Source organism: Paralichthys olivaceus, chromosome 14 (genome assembly GCF_024713975.1).
Source record: "Paralichthys olivaceus isolate ysfri-2021 chromosome 14, ASM2471397v2, whole genome shotgun sequence".
Taxonomy (NCBI): Eukaryota; Metazoa; Chordata; class Actinopteri; order Pleuronectiformes; family Paralichthyidae; genus Paralichthys; species Paralichthys olivaceus.
The window spans coordinates 17,463,731-17,482,113 of NC_091106.1; the positions used below are offsets into that span (position 1 = coordinate 17,463,731).

Sequence of the window (18,383 nt, forward strand, 5' to 3'; positions counted from 1 at the left end):
TGTCTCATGCTCTGGTTGTTCACACTTTGCCCTTTTCGTTTCCATCTCTTTTATCCCCTCACTCTCTTCACTCTCCCCTCCCACGCTCACGGCCTCTTTTGTTCAGTTTCAGGTCTTTGATGTTTCCTCATATACTCACACTATCACACTAACTTTCTCTCTTTGTCTCGCTTGCACGCACCCTGACACATGTGCACTCTCTTTCTACGCCCCCCCACCCCCTGCCCCAGCCGCCTCCTCCTCCTCCTCTGTGTTTGGTACCAGTGAAGCATCCCTCCATCTCTGTGTCTCTGTCCCCTCCTCTCACATCGCTTGCCTCTCTTTGAAGTCATTAGAGCACTAGTCAGAGCCCATGCCACTCCAGTCAGCTTTTATCATCACAGGAGAGGAATGTATTTAGACCCTGCTGGAGCACAGTCATCGCTCCTCCTGTATGAAATGATTCACTTGTGACTCATTGCTTTATTGGGAACTCTCTCCCTCTCTAAACAAACAACCATTGGATGTGGCATTTTCTATCCAAATTGACTGTAACTGTAACTGAGAGTGCCGGCCTGATGGTCCCGCTGCAGCTAGGCACCTCTCTCCTCACAACAAGGAGCCGCTCTCCCAGAAGCAATCACGTCTCAGTGATTAGCCTGCCATGACTTAGTGCCGTTGCACGAATCCAATTCCGATTAAATAATAAAAATCAAACACAGGCACGTCTTCATCTGCCAAACAGACAGACACACCTTTTTAAAAAAACTGTGACCTCTCACCTTATTGCTGTGGCTGACAGGCATTCTCACACACACACACACACATGCTCAGCTTGATGGTTGCCGTGTTCTGAGCTGCTTCCACCTGCAGCCCACTGAGGCTCACAGCTTCACACCATTAGTTCAGCTTAGCAAGCTCAGCCATCCACAGTACAAGCCTGGTCTATAAACCTCGGGCGCCATCTTGACTGAACCGGCTGCTGCCTCCTCTTCTCGTCTTGTGCCTTTCACTGCCGAGGGTTTCAATATAACGATTCCAGCCGTAAAGAAAATGTATGCAGCTTAAATAGCCTGGCTGTATACATGAGTGCACCTATATTAAACAGTAATGCTTCAGCAGAGTTCCCTAATAATGGGCTTCAAGTCAAGCAAACTTTAAATAAATAAATATCACAATATACATTCTACATACATAAATAAAGATGATATCTGTTCTTATGCTGGGACGCAGATAAAGATTTAAAATGTGGGGTTTAAGAATTACTTATGCAATCTGAAAGCAAACGCTAAGCAGCCTGTGTTATTTCAATTTATTGAAACATTTGATGGATGTAAATTTGGATCTGTGTGGAGAAAAATTGGCCTCATTAGATGAAATCGAGTTCTGTTTTTCTTGTCTGGGCCCGCTATGTAAACAAGATGATTAATCCCTGCTATTCTTGTATATTGGCAATGGAAACGCATTTTAATTTTCAATTCTATTCGAATGCTTGTTGTTATGATAAGAGCTGTTTTTAGGCACGTTGGCGGCAATACTACTTTTATCTAGACTAAAATATCTCAATTGCTGTGAAAGTTTGAGGAGTTGTTCATGATCTACAGAGGATGAAGTGCGATTCCTCTGATTTAATTTTAATCATCAGTTCAAACACTTTAATTTCTTTAATACTTTATGACAAAACAGCTGCAAAACTAATAAGATTCCCATCAGCCTCAGCTGTCCATGGTTCTTTATACCTGTTTGTATGTTAACAATAAGCGGTGAACAAAGCTGCGAGCATGACTCCTCTCATGTTTAAAATGGACCTTAAACAATGCTACAAATGCTCTTTCAAGAATAATGCCAATATCTTTAAAAAAAACCCCCACTGATTTTATTTAAATTCCTCACCTTGGTGGCCATTATTTTCTTGTTTCCCAAACACTGACAAACAATAGTGTCTGATTTGCTGATTGAGAGATGACATTCCTGCATGTGGACGATCATGTCCAGAATGGTTGTGCTTTCTCCTGCCCTCCATTATGTTTGTGCTGCGCTGGCTGGTGGCTGTTTTATCAGGATCCCCATGACAACCACACCAGCAGCCTGTCAAGTGCCATTATCTCAAACACTTCAAGAATGTGTCCGACACAGCCCGAGCTGAGCAGCAGAATGTGTGTACATGTGTGTGTTCTGTGTTTCTGTGCGTGTCACTGTGTATGAGTGAGCAAACATTTACACACTTTTAAGGGGGCTGCTCCATCTGGTGAGTGCAGTGGCTGAGTTTATGCATCTGTCACCAGAACATTTATTTTCTAACTACACAAATAAAAGGATGTAAAACTCTGAATCACCAGACTTACGAAATGAATCTTCTTTCAATTTCTTTCACTGTATTGCTACTTGATATGTCAATGCTAAAGATATAAAGATTTATTTGAGTGGATAGTGGATATCCAATAAATATCCTTTTTTAAGTTTTTAAATCAGGCTTTAAACTACAATGCCAAACATTTGATGAAACCAGCTTCTTAAATGTGACCAATTGCAGATTTTACTCACCTTAACATGAATGTGAATTTAATTTCTTTGGGTTTTAGACCACTGGTCGGACCAAACAAGAGACTTGATAACAGGGGGCTGGAAATTGTAAAGGGCATTTTCACAGTTCTTTGATTCTTGAGTCAAATAATCAATTAATCAATAAATCACCAATAACTGATGATGTAAACACTCCTTCAGTGGAGGCACTAATTACTTATTGAGTTGTATTATTATAGATTCAACATCAGAATCCAAAGCGTCATGTTCAGGTGTTAAATTATAGTTTATAAGATGCTAATGCAATGTTGAAGTAGTACTTTTACTCATTTCACACCTTTTACTATTGCTTGTTGTTTAATTTTACTTGACTAATGGATACAATTTCATTATTCACCAGTGATAAATACATACTGTGTATTAGATTCTCTGTACAGCCTGTATATCAGTGAGTGGATATTGTAAATAGTCAATAACACAAACCCACCACACATCCCTTTCTTGATGCCTGTGCTGGACAAAGAATTAAATATGTTATCTAAGCCAGAGCTCAGTGGTAAAAAGAAGGCAAGCTTGGTTCTAACAATACATTAGGATATGGCGGGAAGGGTCTCTATTCTTTGCAACAGACTGATTTGATTTGTTGATATTCCCTTGGCTTCAATATCAGCAAAGCTGTGGTACAGGAAGAGCTCGTATACTGGGGCAGGTGACAGAGGAGATGACAGGGTGAGGATGAATGTAAATGATTTGAATCGCCAGATTTAAAAAAAAAATGTTCAAAGATCAAAATACATATTCATACGAAGATGAACATACATAAAATATGAACCCATTTGTCAGTAAAAAACAATCTTCTAACAATATTTTATATTACCATTGAGAAATCCTTACGTCCCCCTTATTGTGGGCAAATGGAACATTCCACCTGAGACAATACCAAGTCACTATAGATGCATCTTGTTTGTAAGAGACTCGGATGGTCTGTTCGAGTTAACCCAGCATGTAGCCTGGCTTGAGTCTTTTTCCTCTCCCTCCGCCTAAACATAGGCTTTTCCAACCTGACTGTCATAAACCGTTTCTCTGACCTCACAGGTAATCCGTCCCGGTGAAAGACATTGAGAATAGTTTTTAGAAAAAGCCAATTTTTTTAATATTCTGTTGTAGGCCATAAAGCGGCTGCAATATTAAAATAAGACCGTTTTATAACCAGTTTAAAACTCCTCGTAGGGGCTTTAATCAGGCAAGTCGTTAACACCCCCCACCAGCAAGTGGGTCGTTTGGGTCCTCTGAGTCAAGATGTGAATGGCTGTTGATTCTTGTAAGTGGAAAACTTTGGAAGACACCATTACCCGGATGACTGAGAATCTTCAGATAGACCTTAATGGTAATAAAGTTTCAAATTGACCACATTTAGTGTGTTACTGTTGCTTTCCACTTATCTGCATGAGGCATCAGCACATTAACGGTTTCTACCTGCTGACGGATGTTTTGAAAGGTTCAACAATCGTCCATCATCTTCACTGCTCCGCGCTTCAAGTGTCTCTTCCGTCAAACACTCAGGCCTCATTGGTTTATCGCCTATCCTGACTGTTGTGTCCTCTGAAGTGTGCATGTGTGCGTGTGTGTGTGTGTGTGTGTGTGTGTCCTGTCAGACACCCAGTCCTTGTCTTGTCTCTGCTGTGCAGACAGGAGAAAACAGAAGAATGTCAGCCTGCCAGTACCCAGCTGCTTCTCTCTTATTGGTATTCAGGTCACACAAAGCCGTCCTGAGTGTCTGTTGCACGTGCCAAGGAGGAATGTGGGAAACGAGGGGATGGAGAGGAGGAAGAGAGGAGTGAGGCCCCATCTCTCTCATGTTATCTGGACCTAAAAATAGACAGCATCCTCCCTTCTTTTCTATTCCCAGTGCATCTATGTTTCCATACTCAGCCTCCCTCTCTGTTTTCCTCTCATCCTTCTCCTCTTCCTCCTCATTACTCTGTTTGGTGTAAGTAAACATGCTCTCTGGTGCCGAATGATAACACTCCTTAAACATAATACCAGACAGTTTGGCCCCTGTCTTTGCCTAATGAGGGAGTAACGATAGGGGTGATACAGTATTTCAATGGCCAGACTGGAGCACGGTCATTATAACTCCTAAATAAAAATCCCCCTGTGGAAACCACTCTGTAGAAATCACTGTATGATATTTCAAAACCAATCTTTATCAGTCTAATTGAATTATAGATTGGATGTAACGGGTGCATGACTGATCAATAGAGCATGCATGTATACTCCTTTCAGTAATCTTTACTGGCAGTTAGATAAACTTAATTTATGGAAAACTTTAGCACAGTACATCTGAAAGTGATGCAGCTTTCTTCCTCCTTTATCTGCTAATTTATGATTGCATGCTGTTTGAGTGATGAAATCATGGTAGGTGGGCAGGAGGGACATTGGCTTTCAGTGGATTATGTTCTAGCACATGGCCAACCTTGGCTTAGTCATCACGCCCACTGCCCGCCCACCAAGAAGATGAGAGTGAGAGAGACAGAGAGAGTGTGAAAGTGAGAGAGAGGGAGAGAGAGGCCTTGCCCTCGGAACACTATCCCTCCACCAGCACCAGCACCAGCAGCAGCAGCAGCAGCAGCAGCAGCAGCAGCAGCAGCAGCAGCGGTTTATAGTAGATTTAGAAATAAAAATCAGTGTCTGCGAAACAGAGTCAGCTGCAGATGGAGACAGACGAATAAAGACGTTTTTACTGATTATCGTCCCAACATGGATCAGAAACCCACAGAGTACTGAGTGCAGGGATTAAAACAAACAATGAAGACAAAAGTGAAACTGAAATAATAAAGGATGTGTGTGTGTGTGTGTGTGTGTGTGTGTGTGCATGGTTTCATGGATTCAATGCCCTGAGTCACATCAGAAGAAAGCACAGCATTTATTTGTCTCTTACCAACCTGTAATTGTTGACCTTGACACACACACACACACACACACACACACACACACACACATACAATCAGAGTATCACTTATCAGTATCAACATTTATTTGATCTTCAGTTACTATAACCTTCTATTAATACTCTAATTAATTACACTTACATTAATTACACTAATACTGTTAGTAGTGTAGGCTACTGCTAATATTACTACTGTTAATACTACAGTATGTTATATCAATATTACTACAGAAAACACATAGAAGAAGAAGACACATAAGATTAACAAACCATGTCAGGGATATGTACACATATTGTTTTATTGTAATTTAAAGAATATTTGTTGTTTTCTTTGGATGCTCACTTGGGGACACAGTCTATGAAGTTGCACTCAAACCCAAACTGAGCCAAAATTTGCTTTAATGCACAAACTGAACTTTGCCAGAGTTGGATGAGTAAAACATCGCTGTCAGTTTTTTTCTCTATGCAAACCCTCTCAAATCATAAGTAGACATGATCCACTGCTATACAAATGACTAATTCTGCCTTATTGTGAAAAAATATAAGTTTATCTACATTACTTTATTATTGTAGAAGTATAGTTTTAAAGTTATTTAGTCACAGCATCAACTAAAGACAGAAATCAGAACTGCAGTCAGTTTTTAGACAAGTAAACAACAGTAAAATGGTCCAGTTCTTCTGATCACAGAAACACATTCACAGCTGCACAAACAAGGTTTTAACATTTTTATTATTTATGAAAAACAAAAACAGTTGAAACAGAGAACAGCACTTCCGGTTTGTGTCAGTTCCATTCAGTTTACCATATATTAGAATATAAAATCCTCAAGGGTCTATTGTTAAAATAAAAGACTATTTGCATCATGTCAGAGTCCAACACAGTGATGACTAGAGAGATTATGAGTTTGTATGTGACTATGAAAAAGTCATCACATGGATGTTTAACTGGAAAAAGAATAAGAAAATAAGACTAATAATTCCACTAGTTTTATGATACTTTTGTGAAAACGTTCTGTGGTTGCACAAAACATGAAGTGACAGAAACCTACTGGCTGGCAAATTCAAAACAAGAACTGCATTAACCGCAGCAATGTCAAACGAGGATAAATGCCCGAGCTTTGTTTTGTTCCTTCCCGGGGAGTAGGCATAGCCGGCTGTTTACCTCTCATCCATGATTCAACGCTCGCCTCTTTCTGCCTATAGCAGAGGGTCGTCCCCGGGGGAGGGAGATGTTGGGGAGTCAGGGGAAATATTGAGCATCCTTCTGCAGCCATGCACCGGGGATGATGATTCTCTGGGGACGCGTGGAGGAGAGAGGCTGTGTGTTCTAAAAAGCTGCAGAAGTTGATGAAAACACTGTGAAGGAGAACACAGTGGAAGTATCTGTGGCGACCATCTGGAAAGCATTTGAATGAAATAGTGTTAATACCATCTGCCCATCAAACCAGATGACAATACTGCGGCTTCTGTACAGGAATTCTGTAGCAATGAGTTTTTATCATTAGATAAAGAAGCACCAACCACCGAGTAGTCTGTTTTATAAAAAGATAATTGATGATATTGGAGCTGTAAAGGAGAATGATGACTGATAAGATAACTGCAAAGTGAAAATAATAATCTTGCAAATACAAGATTGTTAATCGTCATGCAGATATTCTCTTTGCTGATTGTGGTCTGGCGAGAACATGCATGAATTAGCTTGAGACAAACATCAAGACGGCGGAACAACAGATGACTGACAGCTCCCTGCTTTAGTCAAACATCAACATTGATCTTTCCTAATCCTGATAAGACAAAGGCAACACTCACCAGGCTGTGATCGGTCTTTATTGCTGCTTTATTGCAGTTATTCACTGCCGCACAGTTTTTAATAAATTAGAGGCCAGTCGTACATTATGCAGTGTTTTGCCTTCAGCAGGACGTTTATGTATTTGTTATGGGTTTAGGGACTTTCAGAAAAATCACAAACATCATCTGAAATCTTGTGGCAGAAGAACCTTAAGAAATGTGACATTAGAACATTATGACTTCTGTCACATCTGTATTTGATCAATTCTTTTAATCTCACAAAATAGACTCAAGAAAACAGCAGAAGAGATGATTTATGAGCCTGAGACTAAAGGTCATTTTGCTCAAAATGAACTAGTTGGTATAAAGTGTTGTCCAACCACATCTGAAGACAAATAAAAGAAATGAAAAATGAAAGAAGTGAGATTGAATAAGAAGCTCAAACTACTTCCTCACCCCTGCACGCCTGTAAATCTGCTGTGTGCAGCGGGTGTGCTGTCGGGATTGTCGGCTTCTGAAAGGTAGAGGATTTTTCAAAATCCATAGTTTTCATATTTGTGCACTTTTAACCTCTCACTTGATATTATTTTCTCATCTGGACCTGATGCACATTCAAATAACGTCAACCACCATAAGGTACATTTATTCATGTAGCTTTACATTTTTCTTTATATTTACACTTTCTTGTGCATTACTTGACATCCCAAAGAAACTATTACAGATGTATTTATTTAGCCATATTTGAGGTTCTGTACCCTATGAGTAGGTTCCCGTTTAGTTTATCTTGTACATGTGCTCTGAGACACACATTCCTGCCAATGATAATACACTTCTCTGCTGCTCTACAGGTGGTGGTAACATGTCAAGATGTGCAGCAATCTGTCAGATTAGGCAGGACATTAGAAGACTGTGAGCAGCCAAACATGGATTTTAAAATGCTGGAATTGAAAATATTTTATCACTTAGAATTGTGGGAAAACAAACATTCACGTTCATTAAACACTGAGGACAGAAACAATGTGTTTTAGTAGAGCATGCTGTCAGTAAACTAACATTTTGTCTGTTTTTACAGATTTGAACATTCCAGTAATCAGTTTTAAGTTTCAAGTTGATTTCATTTATTTCAAATCACTGAAGTATGACATGATTATTATTTGAGACACAAGATGCTGCATATTTTGCTCATATTCAGGTTCATGATTTTCATTTGTTTTATTACTTGAAAACATTTACACGGTCTGATGTTCAGAAAACACATCACTTTCATCAAACTGCTGCAGCTCCTCTTTTCAGCCTCTGACTGAAACACTTTTTTTTAGCTCCTGTCTCTTTTAGGCCCAGCTGGGACCGCTCTGTTCAGATCCGTCAACCACTTCCAACACATGTAGGAAATGTAAGCTTCTGTTATCGCTTTACCACCGCAGCATCACATGAGCGTCCGTGTAGTCTGTGGTGGAGAAGAGCTCCCGCTACCGAAACCTTTGGACTTTTTAACGTTGTAGAATTGTTACTTACACAAGAGGGAAGGAAAGAACTGAACTGTTTCCTGCAAACACCCGTCTCACTTTCATCCAATTGCAAATCAGACCAAATGAGATCAAGTCATTACAAGGCTCTCAGTCACACCTCGAGGATCATTTCAGAGCTGAGGAGGCATCATGGTTAACGACATTCATAATTGTCCAAATAAACCAACGTCTGCAGTAAGACAACCATCTGTCCTTCATTATAATACTGCAACTGCTTCTACGAGCACGAGTGTTTTCCAGCGGCATCAGGCTTTTCCTATTACAGTCCTCCATTATTGAAATAATGGATCCAGCAGTACACCACCAACTGGTACATTATGAAACACATTAATGATATTAGGTGTGAAGCATGAGAGAGGAGGCGCCATGGAGGAATCATTTTCATCTGAAAAAATCATAGTTTACGGCAAAGACAAAGACGAGAGCTGCAAATAGCAGAGAAGAATGTTACCTCCTCAGGTTCCTTTATACAGAATGCGATGTTATTACAAATGACACATTATGAAGAACAAAGATGACAGGGGGAACAAATGTGCCGAGTGAGAGAACATCCTGGAGTGTGAAACTGTGAAGTGACATTCCAAGAAACAGATGCTCTCGTTTGACTGATGGCTCAATAGAGCTTGATTGTGTGCACAGAGACAGAACTGTGGCGATGAATACAACCGACAGCAAAGCCTTATCAAGTGCCGAACTGCAGATGCTGTTAAACGGCTAATCACTGGTTTGCAGAGTCTGCCTCCAGCATGAAGAAGTCAACATTGAGTTTGGATGGAGTAATTGCCTTCTCTGCAGGCAATGTTGTCACCTGGACATCTGCTGCTCATGCTCTATGATCCCGGCCCGCTGTGAAACAGACTGCTGTCCGTCCTGCATGTGAGAAGTCAGCGTCTCCACAATTCAGGGAAGTGAACCGGGAAGAGAGACAAAGAGTGAGAGGAAAATGCAAAAATAAGCAGGCGTGAGTGTTAAGGGAAGAAAAAACAAATCCATTTGACATAGGATGCATATAAATCGGGACGGTTTCATGTAAGATTTAATGTGAGCAAAGCAAACAGAGCGTGACCATCTGTTGCCAGGGCGAAAGGAAGAGTTGCTATTTTTTTGGCCTCTCGCTTTTCTCTTGTCGACAATAACTAACTCTGCTGCAGCCCAAAATAATATCGTGGAATCATAGCAATAATAAATATTACTCTGATGTGCCACACACACACACACACACACACACACAGTGTATCGTGCAGCCTATAAATGATCAAATGATTAGATTATAAGTAAACTGAAGGTATTACGTGACGGCAACAAAGGAAAAAGAAGAGAAAACAAAATCACATCTTCTGACCCCCTATAGACAATATCTTCCTCTGTCTCTCCGCCCTGTCTCTGACCCCTCCCCCTCCGCACTACCCCCACAGCCACCTTCTTTTCTTTCTCTCTTATGAATGAGTGATGGCAGGCTGCCAAAGATGTCCTTGTGATAGTGGTCGCGGGCCGTGTTGCTGTGGTAACTCGGAAGCGGTAACCTCGGAGAGACTTAAGATTCATGGCATCTATTCAACAACCTTGTCAGCGTGAGCTCAGTAACTTCCCTCACCTATCTGCAGGGTAATTCTCATTTCCAATGCCCGAGTGGTGCAGTGCTTTACAGGTGCAGCCTGGAACGTCTGAATAACTTTGTGTGTATTTCAGTGTTTGTGTTCATATCAGCGAACGGTAGCCAGTTAGTGGAGCGAAAAGGTTTAATGTTTTAACTGGTGCAGCAGGTATGCACAGGACTGCAGTACATGCAGTGTTTTATTCTTTATTATCAAAAGTGTTTATTGTCACACAAATATAAGTGTCCTGTAATATAATTGGTTGGTTGGAGTTGAGTGTTATTATGACCTGGGGTTGGATTTCTACTGCACTATATGCAGCTTATAATTAAATTGAAGATTGATACTAAATTAAAATACAAAAATACCCTTTTTTGGGTGAAATCCTGGGTATGAAAACTTTTGTTAGACTGGTTATATTAATGACCCACAATACTTTCACAACAATGACTTGAAAACATCCCTTTAATCTCGGTAATTGGCCTCCACTCAGATTTCGTCTCATTAATTTTGTACATTTATTTCAATTCTCTTTCACTTAGTAAAGGTTGTCTAACATTTGGGCCTCTCTTACCCAGGATGATTCTACATTGCATTAAGTCAAAAGAACATTATTCTTCAACACATATTCGTGTTATAATAACTCTTGAACTTTAATTCTCTATTTCAGCATTCATACAGAACCCAAGGTTTACTCAGGAGCCCAGACAGATAACAACTGGAGGAAAAAACTAAATAAAATAAGTTCAGTGGAGTTTATTAAAACGTTGGCAAATACAATAAACCAACTGGAAACACAACAACATCAGACACATACCAATAAATGTCAAGTATGGGTAGATGCAGCCCACATATGTCCAAGGTTCAAGGTGTCTTGACGACAGGACGTATGTCTTTCATAAAGAAGTCTTAAGTCTCCTCTATAAATTGCAATGTTAAACAAAAAACGTACAAAATCAAATTTAAACAATGTTAGACAAGAACCTTGGCTCAGACCTTCAGACAATACACCAGAATTGATCATTAGCTTTATCTTGGACTGAATATCATTCACAGTGTAATAGCCTGTAGATGCAGCTTTTACATAACCCTTCCATATTCTACTTCAGCTGATGGCTGATTTGTCTGTCATGCATTGTACCTACTGCTCAAAATGGAACGTATTTTACTTTCTTTTAATATTTGAATTATTTAATCAATAATTGATGAACAAATGTCTCCTGTTGAATTATTCAAAAGCTGCTAAACAGTGCCAGACATGTTTCTATAGCTGCTGTCACGTATACGATTAATGTGTTAATGTGTATATAAGAGCTCAAGCTATGCCCATGCAAAGTGCTCTTGTTTAACAAAGGGCTATTGTGGTATGAACGCCTCTGGTCACGTTATCTCCCCTGTGTTTGGTAGTAAATGAGCAGTTGACCTCTACTTTCCTGAGTGGGGCCTAGGAAAAGTGTTCATTCATTATCTGCTTGTTTGTGTGTGTTTAATATCTCATGATGGGCAGAGAAGAAGAGAAAGTCTTTCACCCGCTCATAAACACTTGTCTGTCTTCGGAGATTTAGAGCTTATATAAGAACGGATAATCTAATTACAGCAGTTTGAGTTCATCAAGCACTGCGATTTCTCCTCCTCACCTAAATCTAGGTCACCGCTGAAGAGGAACGGAGTCATTTGAATATGTCACCTCTGTAGACAGGGAGGCAGGGAACCTTGTCTATCAAAGACAAAATAATATCGGGCAGAAGTGAGTAACTCGATCAAAAGCTGCATCGGGGGGGGGGGGACTATGAGAAACAGGTTGCGTTGCCTGTTTTGTGTCCCACTCTTATCCCCCAAAGTGTGGCATTAAGAACATCGTGTTTTTGGATTTGCTTCATATGCAAATGCAGCAGAATGTCTTGAAGACATGTGTGATTCATCTTGTGATGACATCGTGTTTTCCTGTGCGTTGATGCAGCTTCAGACCTCTGAGTGCTTTTGTTATCATAGTATTGATCCTATTAAATTTGATTACTGACCCCAGATCTGATGCATGTTGTATTTCTATGTTAAACCGCTGCTGTTTTTTGAGGTGAAAAATTAAGTGGGAAATATTATCGCTCAGCCTCCACCGCAGGTTCTGCCTCGTTCACAGAGCCTGGGTCTGTTGTTCAGAAGGAACCGAGATCAACTGACTGCAAAGACTGTTTTTATCTGGCGGAGCTGCCATGTGTAGCCACAGGTTCTGTTCAGCCTCCCCTGCACCACCTCAGGCAGCCAGACACCTATTTTGATGATGCACATTTTAAGATATAATCATCCTCACCTTCGCGGTTCATAAGCTTTCAGACTATGTGCTGCTTTGTGTGTGTGGGTGAATTCTGCCACTTGCTCTGCTTGTAATGTGACTGATTGTGTTTTTCTGTGTGTCCTGTAATGATGGGAATATCTGCTCTGTTTACTGAGTGAGTGTGTGGATGTTATTTGCGTTCCCTCTGTAATGTATGATGTTGAGTTGGTAGGAATATGTGTTCTCCCCATGTAGACACACTTGTCCTCAGATAACACTGTCAAGGTAATACCGTTCTCCCAGCACATCCGATGCAGTAGCACACAGCCATCACAGCACCGGCAACACAGGCGCAGAGGAGGGAGGAAGATGCGAAAGGGAGAGGAGGAGAAGATGGAGAACATAGGAGCTTTTAATTTCCTCAGCAGCACAGTTAGTTAGTCTGTCAACACAGACAGACAGAAACTGGAATTAATTCTGTATGAAATTGCAACAAAAAGACACGCTGCATTTGAGAGAGTGTGCAGGCGTCCAAGATTTGTCAGTGGGCGTCATATCAAGAATTTTCTTTATGAAAGCGCATCATTATGGATTATTTAGTCTCTAATAAACTCTGGTCTGTCTTAAAAGACTTAAAGCTCATAGGTAATGTTATTCTGATACAGAAAAATAAGTTTTGACTTCATTGCATCCTGAGAAATTAGTTCTATCATATAGATCTGAGTCAACACCAGAAACTGCAGCCTGTAGATTTTGCAGCACAATCAACAAACGAGCGCCTGCTGCCTTGAATGCAGCAGCTCAGTTCAAAAGTCAAAGGTTTTTCAATTGCAACATTGAGCCACATTTCATCACGTGCATCAGAGAGCCCACCAAGGTCTTTATCGTAGCATCACTGAACTCCAACTAAATCAATGCTCTCAAGCCGAATCACGATGTTTGTTTATTTATTTTTACGGTTGGGAAGGATCTTATATTATATCACAAATATTCACTTTTGAGTGTCACAAAATGTGCTCGTGTGAACCTATTCAACATTTCCACTGTTGTTACCAAGGCAGCAAAACTGTTTTCCAGCCTCCCTTTTTTATTATCCTTCTGGGGGTTATCTTTGGATATTGAAAAAATGTGTGTAATTCCCTCTTAAAAACCTCCCACCTTCCCGATGCGCTCAGGATAGAAGCTTTCAAATAACTGGCCCTTTTATCGGCTCGCTTTTCCTAGAAAAAGCCTGTCAAATAAGTGGACTTATGGTGCACTTAACAATGCCTAAAAAGAAATCTAAGAGGCCAGTATCGATTTACAAACCCTGTTTGAAATGTTACTTTCCTCCAAACGTTGCTTCAGAACATGGTGATTGCACCCTGAGTGCCCTCTGTGATTGTCTTTGAAGTGCTCGGAGCCATGCGCCGCAGCTCAGTATGTGCTGATATCCGGAGCTTCTGTTAGTCACTTCATATGTACTGAGTCCTGTGCCATCATTATTCAATGATTCACACTGTGCAGCCAAAACACTCACTCTTATCTTTTAAGAGGCTGCAGAGATGCAGTCAGACGGCTCTGGGTGGGTGAGGGACAGAGAAGAAGAGAGGAAGCGAGAGAGGGAGAGAGAGAGAGAGAGAAAGAGAGAGAGAGAGAGAGAGAGAGAGAGAGAGAGAGAGAGAGAGACTTGCTCTCCCTCTCTCTTGTGGGAACCGACTTTCCTCTCTTCCTCTCAACATGAGGCCAGAGAGCATCCTGACTTCAAGAGCTTTAGATCCCGAATATTCACGCTGGTGGCATTTCACCGTGTGTAGGCGGTGAGGGTTTGCAGAGATAGGAGAGAGTGTGTGAAGTATCGATCACTGTTGCTGTTGTCCTCGTTTGCTCTGTGTCTCGCGGTGCCAGCTGACTCTCAGAGAACGATAGAGAGAGTTGGATGCAGAGAGGAGGTTGGCGTTATAAGCCATACTTATTCAACTGGGATGAGCTCAACACAATTAGGATTAATTTAGAGACATATGTTTGAAAAACAACAAAAGGAGAGATGCACACAGAACATAAAAGTAGGCCACGCAAGCACTGGAGATTTCTGCTTTTCTGTGCTTCTTTTTAAACCAGCCTGAATTATAGAGGGATTCTAATTCTGGGATGAGTTTTGTTATTATTTCAACACTGACTTCTTGCTTCACTTTACCTTGAATTGTTGAGGAACACCAAAGAAAGATTGAAACGTTTGATATTAAACTGCCTAATGTCAACACTTCAAGTTCAACAGCTTCTATCCATTATGATGTGATCAAATCTTCTAAGTCTGTCTGAGCTGCACCCTTCAACCTGCCTCCCATTAAATCTTCTTACATTTCAGTGTATATTTCTGAAATCTGTTTGTTTTTCCTCTCTGTTTCTCTCAGTCCTCTTGGCCTTTCAACTCTCATCCAGCAGCTCTCACAGCAGCTGCCTGTGCTCCATCATTGTCAATTGGGCTCCGATCACTAACTAGGATGATTTTTAGCTCCAGGGTATTTGAATAGCTAAAAGCTTTCATACCAGCTCATGAAAGTGCCAAACCCAAGTAATCGCAGATTTACATATCAAACCCAGCTTTTTATTTTTTTTTTCCATAATCAGAACTGTTCCTTCTTCACCACTTCTTCTTGCCACAGAGTTTCAGTTTCACCCACACAAAACCGTCATTTGTTACGAAATGGAACTGGCAGTATTTAAATTTTGTGTTGCCTTTCCCAGATGAGATCCACTGATGACGTGTGTGTTTGTGTGTGTGCGTGTTTGTATGTGCAGGTGGTGATCCACGAAGTCAGACTTGTGAGAACAACATGACACTTCAGTTCAGTGCACAGTCACAACTTTCATACACATGTTTATGATTCAAAATATGTTTGGAGAAATTAGATAAAAGCGAAACATTTTAAAATAAAGAGGCTGAAACATATTGTACAACTTTACTGTGGTAATATCTTTAGTCATGTAGGAATCACTTTGTTATCCTGGACTGACCCTTTCTCTTCAACCCCATTCATGTGGTGTCCCTCAGGGATCCATCCAGGGTCCCTGCTTGTTTACGTATATTGTGTAAATGCCTATATTTTGTGGAAAAGACAAGTTGTCATAGAGGTGAAAAATGGTGGTAAAATGGCAGCTTTGTCTGTTTCCATTTATTTTGAATAGTGATGGGTTTAATTGAACTTTTTGCAACTTCTTGAATCTGAATAAAGTAATGCAATGTTAATATTTCTGTCAGCATGTTCAAATTAAAATCTTACTATCATATTTCACCTTCAGTGAATGCATTCTTATTGGTTCACTTTTTATAGACATGGGTGATGTAGTAGAGCAACATATTCAATATATTTTACAACTTTGAACTCATGAATCAGCCAGAAAACCAATTTCCCATTTATTATTTCTATTCACTGTGGTGTTAAGAATAGATTTTAGTTTAGATTTTGAGTTTATTGAGGGAACATTTAAGAGATTAAGAGATTAATAAGGTCAAGCACCCAGATTACAGAAGCATCCACCATAATAACACGACCAATGAAAGGAAGCAGTCAGAAATGTTCTAATTCTACATATTGTGACTTTAATGGGTTTAATGAGACTGTTTACCAACCTTTTCATTTCGAAGCAAAAACACTGAAAAACAATTTCCCTTTATCAAATTAAGTCTGACAGCTCGTACCCATGATCAAATTAATCTCTGTAATAATGCTAAATTGACTGGCTGTGTCATTTCTCTGTGTGTGCAGACAGAGTTAACTCAACATTTTGTACGCCTGTTTTGTTTGTCCATGTAAGTGGGTTGCCAGGCAGTTAAATTTTGCGTAGAGATTTTCCATGTGTATATTTTTACACTGCGGGAAGAGTTTGGGAAGATCTCTTGGCATCTGATCTGGCTGATGCACTGTATCGGGGCCATGCTCTGCTCTCTGCTTCGCTCCCTTCTGTGTGTTCTTGGAAACGTGGCTGCCTTGTGTTGCTCTGCCAGGCCCTTGAGACAACTCCCAGTACATTTGTGTCCCAGTGACGCTCGCAAATGTTTGTGTGTTTGCATGTGTGCCTTTCCGTGTCTATCCGACCATGCATGTCATCGCTTCGTGCAGCTTTTGGTTCAAATTTACAGCTTCGTCAAAGCCGAACAAGAAACATTTGTGTCTGCAATGTGTTTTGACTTTTGAGTGACAAACATTTTTCTTCTCTGCTCTGCAAAATTGTGTACGTGTGGCTGTTTAGGGACACAAATATATTGTAATGGATAATAACTAGAAACTTCATTGCTAGACTTCCAAAATTCAATTTGTGTGCTGCAGAACTCAATAAGTGCAGCTTACTGGCAGTTTTCCGTGATAAATGACACAAATCACAAGGATTAGTCAAAAAGAGGCAGAAATCTGACAGCAGCCATTGTTAGTCACCAACTTACTTGCCTCACTTTCCTCTGGAGACATAATTGTTGTATTTGTTTGCGTCTCTCTGAGTTGCTCACACACAACCTTCACTTTCTAAGGCAAGTTCATGGAAAGAGCTCACCCTCTCTCTTTCTCTCTCTCCCCTTTTTATCTCCCCCTGTGTGTCCAGATGGAGGAGGTAATAGCACGCATGCAAGATGAGAAAAATGGCATCCCCATCCGAACGGTGAAAAGTTTTCTTACCAAGATCCCCAGTGTTTTTTCAGGTAAGTCTCTTCTCTTCTCTTCTCTTCTCTTCTCTTCTCTTCTCTTCTCTTCTCTTCTCTTCTCTTCTCTTCTCTTCTCCTTTCTCCTCTCCTCTTCTCCCACACACTAAGTACCCAACTACACTGTTCATGCCATACAAAACGCTGAAAGTATTTAGAGAGTTGTCCATTTTTCCATTTCATCTCGGCAGTGCCGGTGTCAAGAGGATCATGTTGGATTTTCGAGCTGTGCAACCTAATAGATAAGATTCATGCTGGAGTGATACTCTATAAGAGATGAGCTCAGTTAAACACTGCATTTAAAAACCAGACTGTTATTTTTTACTGCATATGGATATAAAAATAAACAATGCACTGTAAGTGCTCTATATGCACTTACTGTATTAAACTTACAGCACTACAGCAACATTTTAAAAGCCTTTATCAGCTAATACAAGTTAGAGCTTTTAACAATGTATAGTGTATTCCACAGCTACAGATCAATGTGGCATCAAAGTTTAATTATTAAATATTTATACAAGTCTACTTATGAATTAATAATCCAAATACTTAATGTAATTCTTGGATTTTCATAAAGGTATTGTTTCTGTCAACTGTGCACAAACGTGCACTTCTCTCAGGATGCATTTCCCTCAGGACACCAACAATCCCACAACCACCGCTGTTTGCTATCACTGCTAATAAAGGACAGTGCATAGCTTGTCACAACCAGTGACGCGTCCTGGATTTTTTGACATGGGTGGTTGGGACATTAAAACAGACAAGTGGCAGTGAGTGGCACCAATGCATGAACACACATATTATAGATTTAAATGGCTAACTTTAGCTGTAGTGACGTTGGTGGAACAATGACGAATGCTTTGGGCGAACAAAGAGCAGCTGATGCTCAGTTCTTTGTTTACTTATTGATGCCAAGTCTAGTACACAGTGTGAGTTTGTCTTTAAAAAAACAAACAGCATCAGACAATATTGATTAATGATTTTACACCTGAACAAGTAACATCAGCTCTTTTTGGTCAGACATTTTAGAATCAGTGCAGTAAACATGGACATGGTCACGAACATTCCAGAA

The 18,383-nt window shown here is 40.3% G+C and overlaps 1 protein-coding gene across 4 annotated transcripts in view; it reads left to right on the forward strand.

The window, feature by feature from the left end:
• The window catches only part of rgs7a (regulator of G protein signaling 7a), a 44,383-nt gene that overhangs the window by 8,596 nt on the left and 17,404 nt on the right, over window positions 1–18,383 (forward strand). For all 4 annotated transcript variants that reach the window (XM_020096030.2, XM_020096024.2, XM_020096006.2 and 1 more), the window contains exon 3: window positions 17,215–17,311. In XM_020096030.2, coding sequence (XP_019951589.1) covers window positions 17,215–17,311 — 97 coding nt within the window. The remainder of the gene's footprint in view (window positions 1–17,214; window positions 17,312–18,383) is intronic.